The 16454-nt window shown below is 42.3% G+C and overlaps 1 protein-coding gene across 2 annotated transcripts in view; it reads right to left on the bottom strand.

Moving 5' to 3' along the window:
* Positions 1–16454, bottom strand: part of caln1 (calneuron 1) — an 86518-nt gene that overhangs the window by 33055 nt on the left and 37009 nt on the right. For both annotated transcript variants that reach the window (XM_017724527.2, XM_017724526.2), the window contains exon 4: positions 9952–10064. In XM_017724527.2, the coding sequence (XP_017580016.1) occupies positions 9952–10064 (113 nt within the window). The remainder of the gene's footprint in view (positions 1–9951; positions 10065–16454) is intronic.

Genomic DNA, 16454 nt, shown 5'->3' with positions numbered 1-16454 from the left:
ATGATAACGACAACAACAAAAACAGCAAGCTCTCCAGTGCTACAGTCTTTATTACAGATGTCTTGATCCAGTTTTCTGGCCCAAAAAAATATCTGGCTGATAGGTTTGCACACTCGAAACACAAATAAAGTTAGTAAAACCGACTCAGTTAAGGTGAGATTTGCTAGAATGGCTGTTTGAGACCTTTGATGGATTATATAAACATTGCTAAAGTTTCAGAACGTACCATTCACTCCCAGTCAATATATATGATAACTAAGCTGCAAAACACATTATATATTTGGCCTACAGCAGTTTAGCTCTGCCTATTTATACTGAGCTTATAAACAGTGTTTCTGACAGCTTTTCGAATGAGGGATAATACAGGACATAGTTAATATAACTATATAGGTCTTTAAGGAACAGTGACAAAAAGCCTGTTCAATTTTAAGGTATACAGAGAAAATGAAAAATGGTCACATTACAATGAATTGTGTGTGTGTTTTTATAATAAAACCACGATACAGTATAAGTGGACCTCAGGGGGAAAATATAAGATGTGGGATAAGGGCCAAACAAAGGTCAAACACAGCTGAAACACTGGCAATGTGCAGTGCAAATATTCGTTTTTTAGGCAGCTTTGTAACTTTGGAAAACACGCCTCACTGTTGCAAATGCTGCCATAACATGAGAGAGGAAATCGAACTGGGCTAAATACAGTCAATACCTGACCCACTGGGATCCCACTGGATCAGCTTTGATTTGAGGCTCCAAATGGGACATCTCTGCTACATACTTTTCAAATCGTCTGCACCCGTGTTTCTGCAAAAAAGCAATCACTTCTTGAATCAACTGGTATAATAATAGGATAAGAAAAGAGCACTGCTTTGTCTTTTAGTCGAGGGTGTAAGTACATAATGTTGAGATGGAGCAGCAGAACCATAATCATCTGCCTCCTGCCGCTTCGTGTCACTCTATTTGGCAGCTTCTCATCAGCCATTCCACCTACATGTCGGTTCTCTACTTGAAAACTTCCTGTACAGGGCAGTCTGGCGAAAAATAGCACCAGTATACTTTACAACATTCACTGCATGCTGTCAGAATTGCCACACGTCCAGAATGATTAGTCTAATAAATACACTGGCAGTACTGTCAGTATTGAAAGCTACATAATGGTTAAGTGGGAAAAAATACACAATCTGCGTGGCGCTTCTAAATTATAAAGACAGGCTGATGTGCAAAAAAGGGTAGGATAAGCAAAGTGAACTAAATCCTCATAAGGAGGTGATATTTTAGCGTCCTGCCCTCGTTTCACTGAATTTCACCATCAATATGGACGTTTAACTTCAGAAAGAGGGAGGCTTTCGGGAACTACGGCACTTCTGCGAAATCACAATTGTACAGAAAAAGATGGAAATCTTCTCAATATTTAATCGGAAGAAACAAATCTGAGTCAAACATTCACTTTGTACCTGGCATAAAGTCCCAATTTTGATGCACTCCCTCCCTTTTAAACCCTTTATTTTAACAAGGTTATTTTTAGGTGCCGGGCGGCACGGTGGTGTGGTGGGTAGCGCTGTTGCCTCACAGCATGGAGGGCCTGGGTTTGATTCCCTGGCCGGGTGACCGGGGTCCTCTCTGTGTGGAGTGTGCATGTTCTCCCTGTGTCTGCGTGGGGTTCCTCCGGGTTCTCCGGTTTCCTCCCACAGTCCAAAGACATGCTACACTGCCTCTGGGTGTGAGTGACTGTCTGTCTGTCTGCCCTGCGATGGACTGGCGACCTGTCCAGGGTGTATCCTGCCTTTCGCCCGAAGACTGCTCGGATAGGCTCCAGCGACCCTGACGGAGAAGCAGCTTAGAGGATGGACGGACGGACGGACGGACGGACGGACGGACGGACGGACGGATATTTTCGTTGGTGACATATGGGTGCATATGTGGTACAAATCCTAACTTGGGAAGCATAAATATTCACATAACAGTTACAGGAGATGACCAATTATTCGAAATTACCATTGCGCCAATGTTCACAAGCCAAACTATGCGATTTTAAAATGCGATGCCTTGATTTTAGATAAAAATGTGTCAAACTGCAAGCGCATCAGTAACTTTCTAAGGCAGAGAGACGGTGTTTTTCTTCCAGGTCTCACGACTGGATCTCTCCATCACTCTGATTAGTCACAATGTTGTGAAGCCTTATATAAGTGGATGAAAACTGTAAAGGTGTTCAAGTTCAGCTCAAACAAAAATATCAATTATTTTTTTCCCCCTGAAAGCTAGAGTGAGGAAAATATATAAATGGTTACACGGTTATTTTTTACTTGTCCTCAGCTATTTGATAATATCCCTCACATAAAGGCAAGAAGGCATAAAGGCTATGCCGCCATCTCCCCATTTTCTTTTGATCAGATTTGTGCTGGGGGCTAAGCCAGCTTTCAACATCCTTCTACCAGACACTTCTGCTAGAGGCCTCAACGCTTCAGCATACAGCTAATATTTCAAAAGGATATGACTTTATCCTCAGTTAGAAAAACTCTGCCGTTCTTCCACAAGCCGGGGCAACAGTTGGGATGCCCGAGAATGTCTCCAGGTCAATGTCGGTGCTCTTTATGGGCCATTCGATCTCAAACCTTCAGACTGTCAGCAAGACATATGAAGCGCAGCTTGAGGGAACAGACAATCAGCATCTATGGTACCCCTAATTCTCTCATCACGTCCCACTGAGGGAAGCCCACATGGATCTGTCATTTTCCATCCATCAAAACCTCCTCAACTGAATCACCATCTTATTAGCTGGGCTCAGTATGTTCCCCCACTCTGGGAGCGATTAATAACATGTGGTAGTAATTAAAAACACTGAGTAGTGCATTCGCTCTCTTATCTGCACGCGCCGTGCTCTTTGTGCGGCGACGCCAGGCCGAATCCTCCACAGATCCACAGGGAGGCTGAAGAAGCTGAGGATTGTGAGATGCGAGCGGGTTTTGACTGCTCTGATCTGATGAGAGCAAGAAAGGAACCATTGGCGAGTGTAGGCTCTTCATCTGCAAGTTCTATCGAGCTGGCACTTAGCAAGGCTTCACGCGGAGGAGCGGCGCAGCAGAAGCCACTTTAATGTCTCCAAAACGCAGTTTTCTCCCGCTGTCGTACTTGAGAAAGGAGGAGGAATTAGTTCAACGGGGAAGCGCTCTCTCCAGCCCTCTCTGCTAAATGCCTGGTTTTGTTCTGGAGGCTTTGATCAACATATTTACAACTACAGTCAGACTTAGATTACACATAAAGTGATCAGTGCTAATTTGAACACAGTAAGTCAGGGGATCACGGTGATGCACATCACTGCTGTCCAGAGACAGATAGTCCAAATAGACAAGTATCTCTCAAAGGGGAAACTTCACAGGAGAGGGTGAACATATTAGTTACCTTTCTTGTAAAAGAACGTCAAAAGATTTTAGTCCAAGCTGTTTTTAAACATTTCTGTTCTCATCATCAGTTTTACATGCAATGAAAACAATGGACATACTCATACGATACATACAACGATATTCATACGAAACTTGAAAATCTCTATTTCAACATTTTAACTGATGAACCAAAAATGGGACCAAAAGTGAATCTTTTTCTAAAGTTACCGACTGTCCCTTTCAACTAGTCCTAATTACGATTTCGAGAGGATTTGTAAATGAGAGTAGTAATTATCTGACCACGAAAAAGGACAGCACAGCCATCACCATCATCACCAACTGTTTTTCCATCCATCCATCCATCCATTTTCTAAGCTGCTTCTCCGTCAGGGTCGCAGGGGGGAGCTGGAGCCTATCCCAGCGGTCATCGGGCGGAAGGCAGGATACACCCTGGACAGGTCGCCAGTCCATCGCAGGGCAGACACACAGACACAGACAGTCACTCACACCCAGGGGTAATTTAGCATGTCCAGTTGGCCTGACTGCATGTCTTTGGACTGTGGGAGGAAACCGGAGAACCCGGAGGAAACCCACACAGACACGGGGAGAACATGCAAACTCCACACAGAGAGGACCCCGGTCACCCAGCTGGGGAATCGAACCCAGGCCCTCCTCGCTGTGAGGCCACAGCGCCACCGTGCCGCACCAACTGTTTTTTTGAGGTAGAAACAATTTGTAATAATTTGCACCTTAAGGTTATTTTTTCAGTTTGTCATCCAGCCTGATGATCAGTGACAGAGACTTCCGTTTCCCTGGCTGTGTGGAACTGGGTTTCAGTGTTAAATTCTCCACTGATTTCTCCAAATGTCTGCATAATTAGATGGTCGAGAATTACAAAGATGGTACTTCAAAGGGGTTTGATGCTCTGCTCTAGAGAAAATGACAGTGTCAGGAATGTGCACAGCAGTGGTGATAGGGACCAGACGTATGAAGGATTTAAAGGAGAATTTCACTGATATTTATCTATTTATTTATTTATTTATTTATTTATTTTATTTCTCTCTATTTCAGTCGATCAGATGTAAACGAACTCACTTAGGATGGTCTGATATAAAATGGTTCATAGTGGATAAACGTCTTTACAGGGGTGGTGATGGGAACCACAGGACACAATGTCCACGACACATTTCTAGCTCTTCTATTGACCATCCAAAAAGACCAGTGAACCTAGATCTTTGGATCTTTTAGACGTAGTGTTAAAAAACAGGGTGAAATAGCGGTTAAAAGAAGGTACTGCTGTGCTCTTTAACCCCTCCATGTACCATGAATGTATTAAAAAAATAAAACTCTTATCAAAACTGTATTACACCAGGCAGCATAACCATTTCATGTGATCGCTTTGAGATGTCAGGCGGATGATTCCGATCACACCTGTGAACAATTCTGATCTGGTAAGTTTCTCTAGAACAGGGCATTTCGCACCAAACTACTCTGAATGACTTTGTTTCCATGTCAAACTTTTAATTATGCGGGAATTTTATAATCATACAAGATGCTCATTTTTTCAGATTTACCTCTATTTTACCACCATCAACATTACAATTAAAAACTCAGAATCAGGCTCTGATTTTTTTTAATATATATATATTACATACATCATCATATATGGCCCCAAGCCCGTTCAACTATCTATCACAGCTAGGCCTACAGTGTATCTACAGCCTCACAGACTTCCCTGGTATACACATGTATTATGAGACATGCAAGAAAAAACCACCGAGGCACCTTCACATTTACTGCTTGACCTGATATACATGACCAACATCAATAAGTAAAAGATGTCCCTGCCTTCAGAGGCATGAGCAGAGAAGTGATGCAGCCTGTGATGGAGCAGGCCTGATACAGCAGAGCGCCGGAGCAAATAAATACTTAACGGCGGTGTCCTCCAAGAAGCCCGGGGAGCCATTCATAAAACATAATTAAACCCGCGATGGCTGAGCCTGGTGCTCTGAAGAGACCCGTCCCACTGGTGCTTCAGGAGCTGTGGTCGTTCTCTGTGCTTTATGGAAAGTGAAGGCATTCTAATGTATTCAGATAGCGTCTGCTGGGAGATTGGAGAAGGAGCTCTTGGTCATAAACAGAAAGCTCCTTCAGTCTCGCCCCATCACCGTTTGTCCTCTCCTCCTGTGATTCATGGTGGCAGGCTTGGTAGTGAGGGCCTGACAGCCGTGGCACACCTTGAGCCTCCAGCTCCTTATGAACTACAGAAGATGATTACCTTCAGTAGCAGGACAGGTAAACGGAAAGAACTGTTATCACAGTATGTTTGTAAAGTTTATAAGTAATGTTTATGAGTGATCAATCATGATAATAATGAAGTGTATATTCGATTTATGGACCATCATCCCACCACAGATGTTCCAGGCATAACAGCCTCAACTGCTCACAATCAGAGAACATGTCTGATGTAAACGATGGAATTTCCCAATCTGAAACATCCACCTAGCTAACAGTCTTTGGTGAATATAACGTGACGTTAGCACAGTCATTAGTTATTCAGGCATTAAAAGTTTCATATAAAATCAAACCTCAGCGTCATGCACTGCTGTATTACTGTTTTAAGGCCACCACACAAAACCTCACTAACATTGTGGAAGATCTTGCTTTATTTCAGAGAAGGACTGTAGATACAACCAAAATTTTAAATTTCAACAAGCCTGGCTGAGCATCAGTCATCCAAACTCATGTCTAAAAGACTTTAAACTATTATCCTAAAGAAGGGATACCCACACACACACACACACACACACACACACACACACACACACACACACACTCTCTCTCTCTCTTTTAAGTCACCTATCCTTCTGGGTTGTGGGGGGAGCTGGAGCCTATCCCAGCAGTCACTGAGTGGAAGGCAGGAGACACCCTGGACAGGTCCCCAGTCCATCACAGGGCAGGCAGACAGACGTTATACATTAACACACTCACACCTAGGGGCAATTCAGCATGTCCAGTTAGCCTGACTGCATGTTTTTGGACTGCAGCAGGAAACCGGAGCACCCATAGGAAACCCACGCAGACATGCAACATGCAAACTCCACACAGAACGAACCCAGGCCCTTCTTGCTAGGAGGAGACAGCACTACCAACTGCGCCACCATGCCGCCCAAAAGAAGGGCTATGCAACAAAATACTGACCTAAACAACATATTACACATTAAAACATTTCTAGTCAAATTTGTATTTATTTTCTAAGTGAAAATAAATTCACATCCTCTACATAGGGTACACTTAAATATGGCATTTTTCTGCAAATTTCAGGGCACATTACATAAAATATAGAAATATAGAAATACAGAAAAAAAGAAAATCCCAGAACACATTTTTTTGTAACATGTTCAATTCAGCAAATATACAGTAATGGTGTATTAAAATGCGCAGAAATGTGCTGAGTATGTGTTAACTTACTTTCACTTTTACAAAACATGACATTTGGCAAGGGGTGCCCAAACCTTTGCTTGTTTCAGCTTATTAATTTGCTTTTTTATAATAGCATTATGGTGAGACAGAAGTTGCTATACCAAGTGGCTATGCTATGAATTAGAAGTCAGCATTTCAATATGAGACGAGACAAGGAGACAAGAAGAACTGACTTCAGTCGTCTCAGATGTTGCCACTGTGCTCTCAGGCCAGAAAGGCGGGAGTCTGAGCTGAGAACACCCACCAGCCCCTCAGCTCTGAGCACTGAACCAGACAGCACTCAGAGGGGGCAGAGCTTAGTCATCACACGCTCTATTGTGCATTAAAGCAGGACTGAATGAGTCAGATGGCCCTAGCAGAAAATGCAAAGAGGAGAGTCAATTGCTGTGCTTAGTCGCACTGGATCCTGGTGGGAATCACAGAGTTCCGCGTGACTTCCTAGCACCTACCTTTCCAAAGCCGAACAAGACGTAATGACAGATTATAACAACAAAACAGCTCGTTTGAAGGAATCAACCAAGATATGTCACTTCAGCATTACATGACTGCTCCAAGAGTAAGCTGCAGTTCAACAGGATGATTTTAAATGATTTTCATGTTGATCAGCCAATAATTACAGATGACAATTAGGACTGTTCAAAAGTCTGTAGACAGGTGCCTTCATTTCAAACATGTCTTAAGACGAAAATTGCATAAATGTAAATTTTCCCTGTTGAAGTTGTGCTTAAAAGAAATGGTGAAAAACCAAATGTACACCATTTTCCACTTACCTCAGATCAGCCAAGACAGGTTTGGAAGATAAACTTTGCTTCATTGATTTAGAACAGGAGTGGTTAACATTGCTATCAAACACTGGAACTCAATAGTCACCCAAATCAACTCTGTAAAAAACATCATCAAAACATCTCTCAAACTGTATCCATGGTTTCTTTAAAGTCATGTAGACTCATCAATGTGGTTTAGGACACAGCATGACTTACTGTGAGCTACATGAATAAACAAACCTGGAGCTAATCCAGACAACAGGATCTGCATTCACAAACCACATCGAGGGAACCAGTGCTGATGTAGCATCAGTATTTATGACAGGGCTTCAGGGGGGGCTGGGAGGACAGCACGCCCCCGGCCCGGGCCTAGAAGGGGCCCGGATGGGAGAGAGGATAAGATTTGAAGTAGCCGGGCCTCTATCACAGCCGAAGAGAGCTGGAGAAGGCGGACCCTCTCCTGATTGTACCCAGATGAGCACGGTATACGTCCAAAGGCACAGCCCACCTCACACCACCCATCATTCAAGTCTTACACAGGGCTTTTAAAGGGTGCCACAGTCAGGACTGAGTCATGGTTTCTAAAAACTTTACAAGACCGACTGACTTTAGTGATGCAGTGGGTGTAAAATACTGAATAAAATCTTGTTCCGCACCACCCAGCAGTAACTTCTACATTCAGTGAGGTTTGCACCGCCCTCCTTTTATTTTTTACTCTTCCCGTCACCGTTGCAACCTCTGAGCGCTCGTTCTCCAAGGTAAAACTCATTAAAAACCACTTGAGGAGCACAGAGGGACAGGAGAGACTGAGTGGACATGCCATGTTGTCCATAGAGAACGAGAGAGCAAAGAAAACGGACTTACAGAGCATCATGGACGAGTTCGCCGAGCGCAAGGCTCGTCTTATGCCCTTCAAATAGTAGTGAATAGGCCTAAAGTACTTCTGTTTGTGAACAGGTGGAACTTAAAAGCTACTGATTTGAAATAAAGTGGGTGTCAAAATGATCCGACCGCTATCCGTGGTGCTGAACTGCTTTGTGTTGTTTTATCCTTAGTCACCATGTAGCCTAATGTTTCTGTTGTTCTCTTGGTGTGTTATATTTCATGTCCTCGATGGTGCCGAAGCTTGTAAGCCCCGCTGTTGCGGGCATGTGTATGTTGTAAAACAATGTTATGATGAGCTTTATTAAATAATAAAGGGTATAAAGGGCCCAGTCATTTGCCCCGTCCCCGGCCCGGCTCTGATTTGTTCCGCTAGTGATTTATGACAATGCCGACCACAGATGTAGAATAATCCGACCCAAGATCAGTCCTGCCTTGTGAATAACAGCCTTGGTTTAGTCTGAAATGGTGGTGAAGTTTTGTTTATTTTTATTTATATTCGCACTGTGCGCTAAATCACATCAACTCTGTGCAACCTTAATGACGACCTGTATGTGGCCTGAATGGGTTGAAAGAAGTTTTGGTGATGTATTTTGGTGATGTACAGAAAAGCTCCGGGCTATCTGGGTGACTATCGGGTTCTAGTATTTGTTAGCAATGTTAGCCTTGTAGCTCTATTTCTAAACTAAAGGTACCTTTTATACATTTTAGACAGCTGAAGATCTTTATTACTGCAGTTTGAAATCAGGATTCCAAAGAAGCTCGACAAATGCAGCCAATCTTGATTGTCACTTTAAATATGTGACTTTTTTTTTTTTTAATGAACATCCTCACTAGTAAAGAAAAAACCTCTTATCCTCTATCAGATGGATCGCATATGGAGAAGGTCTTTCTGTCCTCTGCGGTCTGTCAGCTGTTTGAATGGAGAGCACTGACATGTCCTGACAGGCTGGCCAAGGTCAGGGGCACCTCCCTCTGACAACTGGGCCCAGCATTCTCTGCACTTCATCTTCCGCGATAGAGTCACACAGCGCTCCATCACGCTGTGGAGCTGGAGCTGCAGACGCTAGTACAGTATCTCTCCTCTCTCACCACGCCTGATTCCATCCCAGCATGCTTCTACTAAACACATCCATCACCCTGCCTAATCGGACTAGCCTCACCAGGCCTGCAGGATTACACAGCCGTATCAGCATTTCTGATCGCTGACACTGAGCGCCCTTTCAGCATGGAACAATGTGGGTACATCATCCGTACGTAAGGCAGATTCGAGACAGCTGAGTCCTGACAATCCATTCATGACTTATACCATACATACAACATTTAAAGATAGCAATAATCCACAAGCGAGATCAGAAAATGCTTCAGGCAATGCTTTGTAGATCCTTATTTTGAGCATAAGCATTTTTGTGAAGATATGTAAATGTTGTGCTGGAGATGCTTACCTGCCAGAATATGCTGTCTATTGTATTTCCAAGGAAGCCTTCTCGCGTTTCGGAAGACAGAAGCTTTGGGCCCAGTATTGTCATGAACTCGTCAAAATCTACCTGTCCATCTCCTGCAATTAAATCAAACATACTGGTTGTCGTCACCCCACTCAGCTACTTCCAGAAGACAGATATATAGCCAGACAGATAAATAGATATACAAACAGACAGACACACAGACAATGTGAATGGCATTAGATCTGAAGGAGTGTAAACAGTCATAGTATAATAATACTAGTCAGGAGTTTGGACATGCCTCACTCAGTGTGTTTTATAGAAACATGTTAAACTAAAGCAGGGGTGTTAACCTTGGTTCCTGCCAGGCCACAGCCGTGCAGAGATCAGCTCTGAAGAGATTTGCTCTTCTAAAAGTCCTGTTCTAGTGATATAAAAGCAACTGCAATGGAATTTGGTAAAACACGTTTGTTTTTGTATTGCATTTACGGCATTTAGCAGACGCTCTTATCCAGAGCAACTTACAGTTTGATCAGTTTATACAGGAAGGCGAAGGTGGTGTTGGGAGTCTTGCCCAAGGACTCTTATTGGTATAGTGTAGGGTGTTTACCCAGGTGGGGATTGAACCCCAGTCTACAGCGTGAAAGGCAGAGGTGTTATCCACTACACTAACCAACCAATAGCATCACAGATCTCTGGGGTGAGTAGATTTCACAGACGAAACTCTGCGTCAAGTTTGACTTTGGTGAACTTTGACACGCAAATTCGCATCCTTGACCAAAAGTGCTGTCATTCTGGCTCCACTGGCCCCTGAATAGACGATCCCTGAATGGACCAAATAAACATTCTGCAAAGTCTAAACACAACCCTTTAAACATTTCTTCCCCATTGGCTATAAATAAACGTATAGAAGAGAGACTGCATGATATTATAGAGAGTAAACCTACAGATGTCTGCAACAGTTTGGGATTCCCTGGACAAATGACATACACTGTTTTGTTTATTTTTGTTGTAAAAATAAGAACACGACATCTACAACAACCCTAAAAATGAAGAATTACATGTTTCTGAAAATGTTAATGCATAGTTGGGGAATTTTTTATTAACTTACAATAAAAAATGTAAATAGTAGCAGTGGCACGTGCAAAAGTTTCCAGCTGTAAAGACTCAGGACTTAAAACTTGATATGCCAAGACTGACTGACTCTTTAGAACTAGGTAGGGAGGTCAGGAACTGTCATTAGAAGCTGTCGACTGATGACAATTCCAGAGCATAATAAAAACTCTAACTCCTCAAACTTTGAGCTATCACTCAGCATTGCTTCCACAGGCATGATCTGCATGGAAGAGTCATCAAAAGAAAACATTACCCACACGAGTCCGGGTCTTAAATATGCAAAACAGCCATCTGATCTAGGCAGAAGGAATCTTGGAAACATGTGCCATGGACTGATGAAGTAAAAATGATCATTGGCATAGGAAACATTGCACAAGTAGGCAGAAGACTGGAGTCCTATATATAAAAGGAAATTCTGGAAGCAAATTTGTCAATACACTGAAAAAGTATACTGTATTCTGGCTTCTTCAACAGGACAATGATGCAAAACATACCTCAAAATCCAACATGAACTGGGTCAAGAAATGCAAGCTGAAGCTTTTGGAATGACCTTCACAGACCTGACTAAATGGTACTGAATGGTTCTGAATGGTTTGTAGCCCTAAGGGGAATTATCTATCGCAGGCCGTTATGTATTAGAATGTTCGATGAAGTTCTCAAGTAAGGACCTTAAACTCAAGTGCTGCCTCACTCGCTCTTCATTGTGAGTCAGTGCAGATGAATCATCAGCGGAAGAGGTAAAGCGGAATAAACAAAAGTGCAAGGTGCTTTTTTAAATGTCAGTTCCTCCTCTGGCGCTGACCTGACCGAATTGGCCGGTGCTGTGCAGCGAGTGCCTCTCCTATCGGAGCTCTTGCTCTTCTTGGCAGATGAGTCAACCGCACTTAATCCAACTTCATTCCAGGACTGTAACTGACTCCGCAGGCACAGAGACGCTCATCTGTCTGAAGGCAGTGACTGATCATATTCACCTACTGTCTGCCAATTGACAATTACCTTGGTGCTAAGGCCTTTAACTGGGCAGACAAATGGGTGAGCTGTAAAGGCCTGGCTGGTCTAAAAAGCTGGAGACTGGGACAAAGGGCACATGAGACTTGTCAAAGGTTTGGAGGCCTTGTTTTTCTTTTGAAATGTGAATCTTCTCACTGTTACTTTTCAAGAACCATAAAACAAAAGCCAGAGACCATCCCTCATTTAGTTCATTTCCAGTCAAAATGGTCATTAAGAATATGTCATTCAAAAAATTCTGAGGAGATCTGAGGAGATTAGATATGAAATAGTCCACTTGAATAAGAAAAGGTAAAGGGAAAGTTTCCAAAACTAGATTTCAAAACTTTTAGAAAATATGCAGAGAAAAATAGGACATCTAATGGCTGTGCAAGACCTGGTAGACCATCCTTCCACTGGGAGAAGACTACTTAACACTATCAGTCTGACAGGTTGTTTAGTCCAGACCTCAACTTCACTGAACGTGTTTGTGAGAAGCTGAAACTGCAAACAACTTCTGAGACTAAACTTAGCAGATGTGGAAAAACATGCTGGCAGATTTCTTTCTAAATGTAATTAGTTTCTAAGTATTTAAAGTATTTTTTGGTGTATCTGTACTGAAGTTTCTCCGTTCTGGGCGACTTTTTCCTTTCACTCCACTACATTTCAGAGTCTAATATCCGACTTTTTCCTCCTACATTTTGAGAAATCTGTCGTTCCTTTTGGTTTCTGTGTGTATAAAAACGTAACATGTCAAAACGAAAGAAGCGCAAAGCCAGAGCACCAATCAGGGCCCAGCGGTCACTTTGTTTAGAGCTGGTTTTGACCTGTTGGTCATACCGACCCAGTGCAGCACGCGGTTCAACGTCAGCGCAGCAGCGTAAAACTTTGGGAGAGTCTGTTCAACATAAATGATGAACTAACCTAACTTTGTGTAAATAGAGCTCAATATAGAAATATGTCCACATATGCAGTCGAGACTGACGCGGCTTTTTTCTGAATTTCTACAAACACCATTTCATTTTATAGTAAATGAGTTTGGGCTGGTTTATGTTTATGAACAGACGCCTACAGATCAACATAGTAAAGGAGCTCATCTGTGATCCTGAGTTTAAAGCCAGTTTTTATTCAACTTAAACTTGGAACTAAGTTGTAAATAAATCTGAATCTGAAACTTTGCTTGTGTGTAAAAAGTGATTTCAGAGCCACTCGGTTCTCCCTGATGGAAACTGTTTACCTTCAGTGTTTTGTGCTTCTGATCATTTTAATAGACGTCAGCGTCACTAATTAATGACGTTCTATTAAAAGACTGGTTTACCAAGAGAGACGCTGGAGGACTTTCACCTGAAATGAGTTCATGAAGCCAGTCTGATTATAAAAATGATAACAGGACATCAGAGCCAGAATTCCTCTTTTAGTACTTTTACTTTATACTTAAGTACATTTGAAGGGAAATACATTAGTACTTTTACTCAAGTGGAGGTCTAAAGGAGGAACTTCTACTTTTACTGGAGTGATATTTTACCTTGGGTGTCTCTACTTCAACTCAAGTACATGATTTGTGTACTTCGTCCACCTCTGGTACTCTTTTTTCCCCAGTTTATCTTTTTAAAAATCAAACAAACAAACAAAAAATGTTGCTGAAATGTATGAGCGCTGGTAAAAGCTACAAGCAACAAGGGGGTTAATACGTAGGAGTAGTGCCTCATATTTTACCACAAATGTTTACAGTGAATCTGTTAACTCAATAAACCTGACAAACCTTAATATGTTACTATTATTACTAATGTTTCTAAGTGAAGTTACTGCAAAGTCATTTGTATATAAGCCATTTTGAAAAGCTGGGCAAGAGTGTTCAACCTGAACCGCAACAGGTGGCTGCAGACTTTCATTCCATACAAGAGCACACCTGGGACCTGCAAGCCAAAGCAGGTTCAACAGAGACGAGGTTCCTGACAACATTTGAGCTTCACGAAAACCTAACAAGTAAAACTGTGGTTAACTCATTTAACAGAGACGGTTCAAATTCAAATGAACTCAGGTTAAGGTCACTCAAGCTATGATTAACTGCTTGGAGGAGGAAAAAGAAACCCGTATAAATATAAATATGTATAAACTAAAGCATAAGAGAAAAAAAACAATGCCTCCACTGCAAGCCATCCTTTTTAGAGTGATAACTGCTTAATTTTCTTAATTTCTTTGTAATGTAATTTACTTCCTCTGCTGAAAAGCATTTTTTTTCCATGTGATTTCTGCCACAGACATCACAAAGAATGAAAAACGCCACCGGAGGGGTCCACCTCCATCACCAGAGCCATTTATGATTCAAAATCTTGAACTAAGCCTGCAGGGTAAGTTGCCATGGTGATTTATCTTGGTGAAAGAGTGATCCACTGCTGTGAGACAGAAAATCCAAGGTTAGACTGAACTGAGTTTGAAGTTAATTGGCAAAGCCATAAATCCTGCTTCGTGGGACAGAACCTCGATTCCACTTCTTAATCAGTTGGTCTCATTCGATGTTAATCAGTCTCGCTAATCACTTGATCTCAGTGGGCTTCCACGTGGGTGACTAGACTGGACATCCCGGCATAGAACCAGCGATCACTGACAGCTTTGCATCGGACTGTATTCTGCATCATGCGCTGTATTCAGCAGCCAAACCGTTGGCATACATGAGCCACACCTAGCTTAGTCAGTCTGTGTGGGGCTGAATCAGATGTTGCAGCTGCTTTAAATGCCACCAGTGTTGGGGCTACAGACGACCGCCGCGATATGGGCGCAGTGCTGCGGGCTCACAGAGAGCAGGTGTAAATGAGCGTAGCCTTCTGCTAATGATGAGGGCAGCGAGCCCCAGCTCTCTCCCCCACGCATGGCCTTCATACACACTCACATTACACAGACCATTAACTTCCAAAGGCACAGTCAAGTGCACGGCAAGAAAATGCCATCTTCTCTATATATATTTGCCTCGGCTACAGGTCTACAGCCTCAAGACGTCCTTACGTGCGGCTCTGTGGCGCTGAGCTCAGATAAAATGAAGCAAATGGTTGTGGGAATAAGACCCGCTCTGTGTATTAGATGAAGCAGTAGCAGGCTAATCTTGTCATCTACGACGTGTCGCACTCTGAACGTACAGCCGTCTGGCTGGTTATGAATAAGGCATCAGTTATATTGGATGTAAACACACCTCTGAATAAGAGCATTAACCTGACCCTGAGTGACTCACAGGAAAGTTCAGGCCGCTCAGGCAGCAGAGAGTGACAAAGCAGAGATGATCAGATCATTATTTGAGCATGAAGGCCCATTTCATTGGAATTTAGACATCGTCACGGTTCAACATTATAGCACTAACCAAGAAGTCCAGATTTTATTCTTATATCTGGTCTTCATTAAATAATTATTTACATAAACATACATATATAACTACTTAATTAAAGGGGAGCAGCCTAACATGGGGCACAATATAACATGGCCTTTCTACGTTGTTATACAAGGTCAAGCGGCGGGTGCTTCTGGCTGCATCACCACATTTCCGAGCGATTTGCCGGTGTTTTAAGGAGATCTGTGCCACAGAGTGTTATTCCAGGGCTTGTATGTCATTTTTTCCAACGTCAAGTTTTCCCGGTTACTCAGGTTTTTGTGTAAATGACAATATATGACTCAATTACAATACATGACTCATATTACTTTAATCCGCATGTTATTTCCAGCAACACAGCAGTGCATTGAAGCGTATTCAGACAGGTTCACAGCAAGTGCTAGCTAGGCCTCCATACTGTGGGGTTAGGTGTTACAATTACACCACCTGGATTCATCTTTACACAATACGTATATTAATGTATATAACAGTGTCACATACACACAACCTCTTGTTAGTTTTCATGTCTAATTTGCTGTGTGTGTGTGTGTGTGTGTGTGTGTGTGTGTGTGTGTGTGTGTGTGTGTGTGACTACCTATCAATTGATCTGTCTGTCTGTCTTATAGATAGAAATATATAATGCGGTTTGGTTGGAAAATATATTTCTTTATTACAATATAGAATTGAATTTGTTTGTACTAATTCATCAGACTTTTCTAGCAAGTGTTACAACTCATACACTGTTTATTCAATAAATATTTCCGCACACTGTATTTGCAAATTACCCCATAAAACCATTTTTTTAGTTCTTATTTAATAAATAACGTTCAACTATGTTCATATACAGCTTTTACATGGCAAGAAGTTCCACTGAAGGCTCTGTTGATAAGATGAAAAGACCTCATTCACCAAACACTCTTACCTTCCTCAAGAACAAATTTCAGAAAATTGATTTTTCTTAAATTTGTTTTTCATGGGAACCATGGATAAATCAACCAGCAGCAAACTAACAAGAGCAGCAGCAAAGTTCCCCTCAAATTAAGAT

Source organism: Pygocentrus nattereri, chromosome 17 (genome assembly GCF_015220715.1).
Source record: "Pygocentrus nattereri isolate fPygNat1 chromosome 17, fPygNat1.pri, whole genome shotgun sequence".
Lineage (NCBI taxonomy): Eukaryota > Metazoa > Chordata > Actinopteri > Characiformes > Serrasalmidae > Pygocentrus > Pygocentrus nattereri.
Note: the sequence above shows the minus strand (reverse complement) of the source record. Positions and strands in the feature narration are given on the sequence as shown.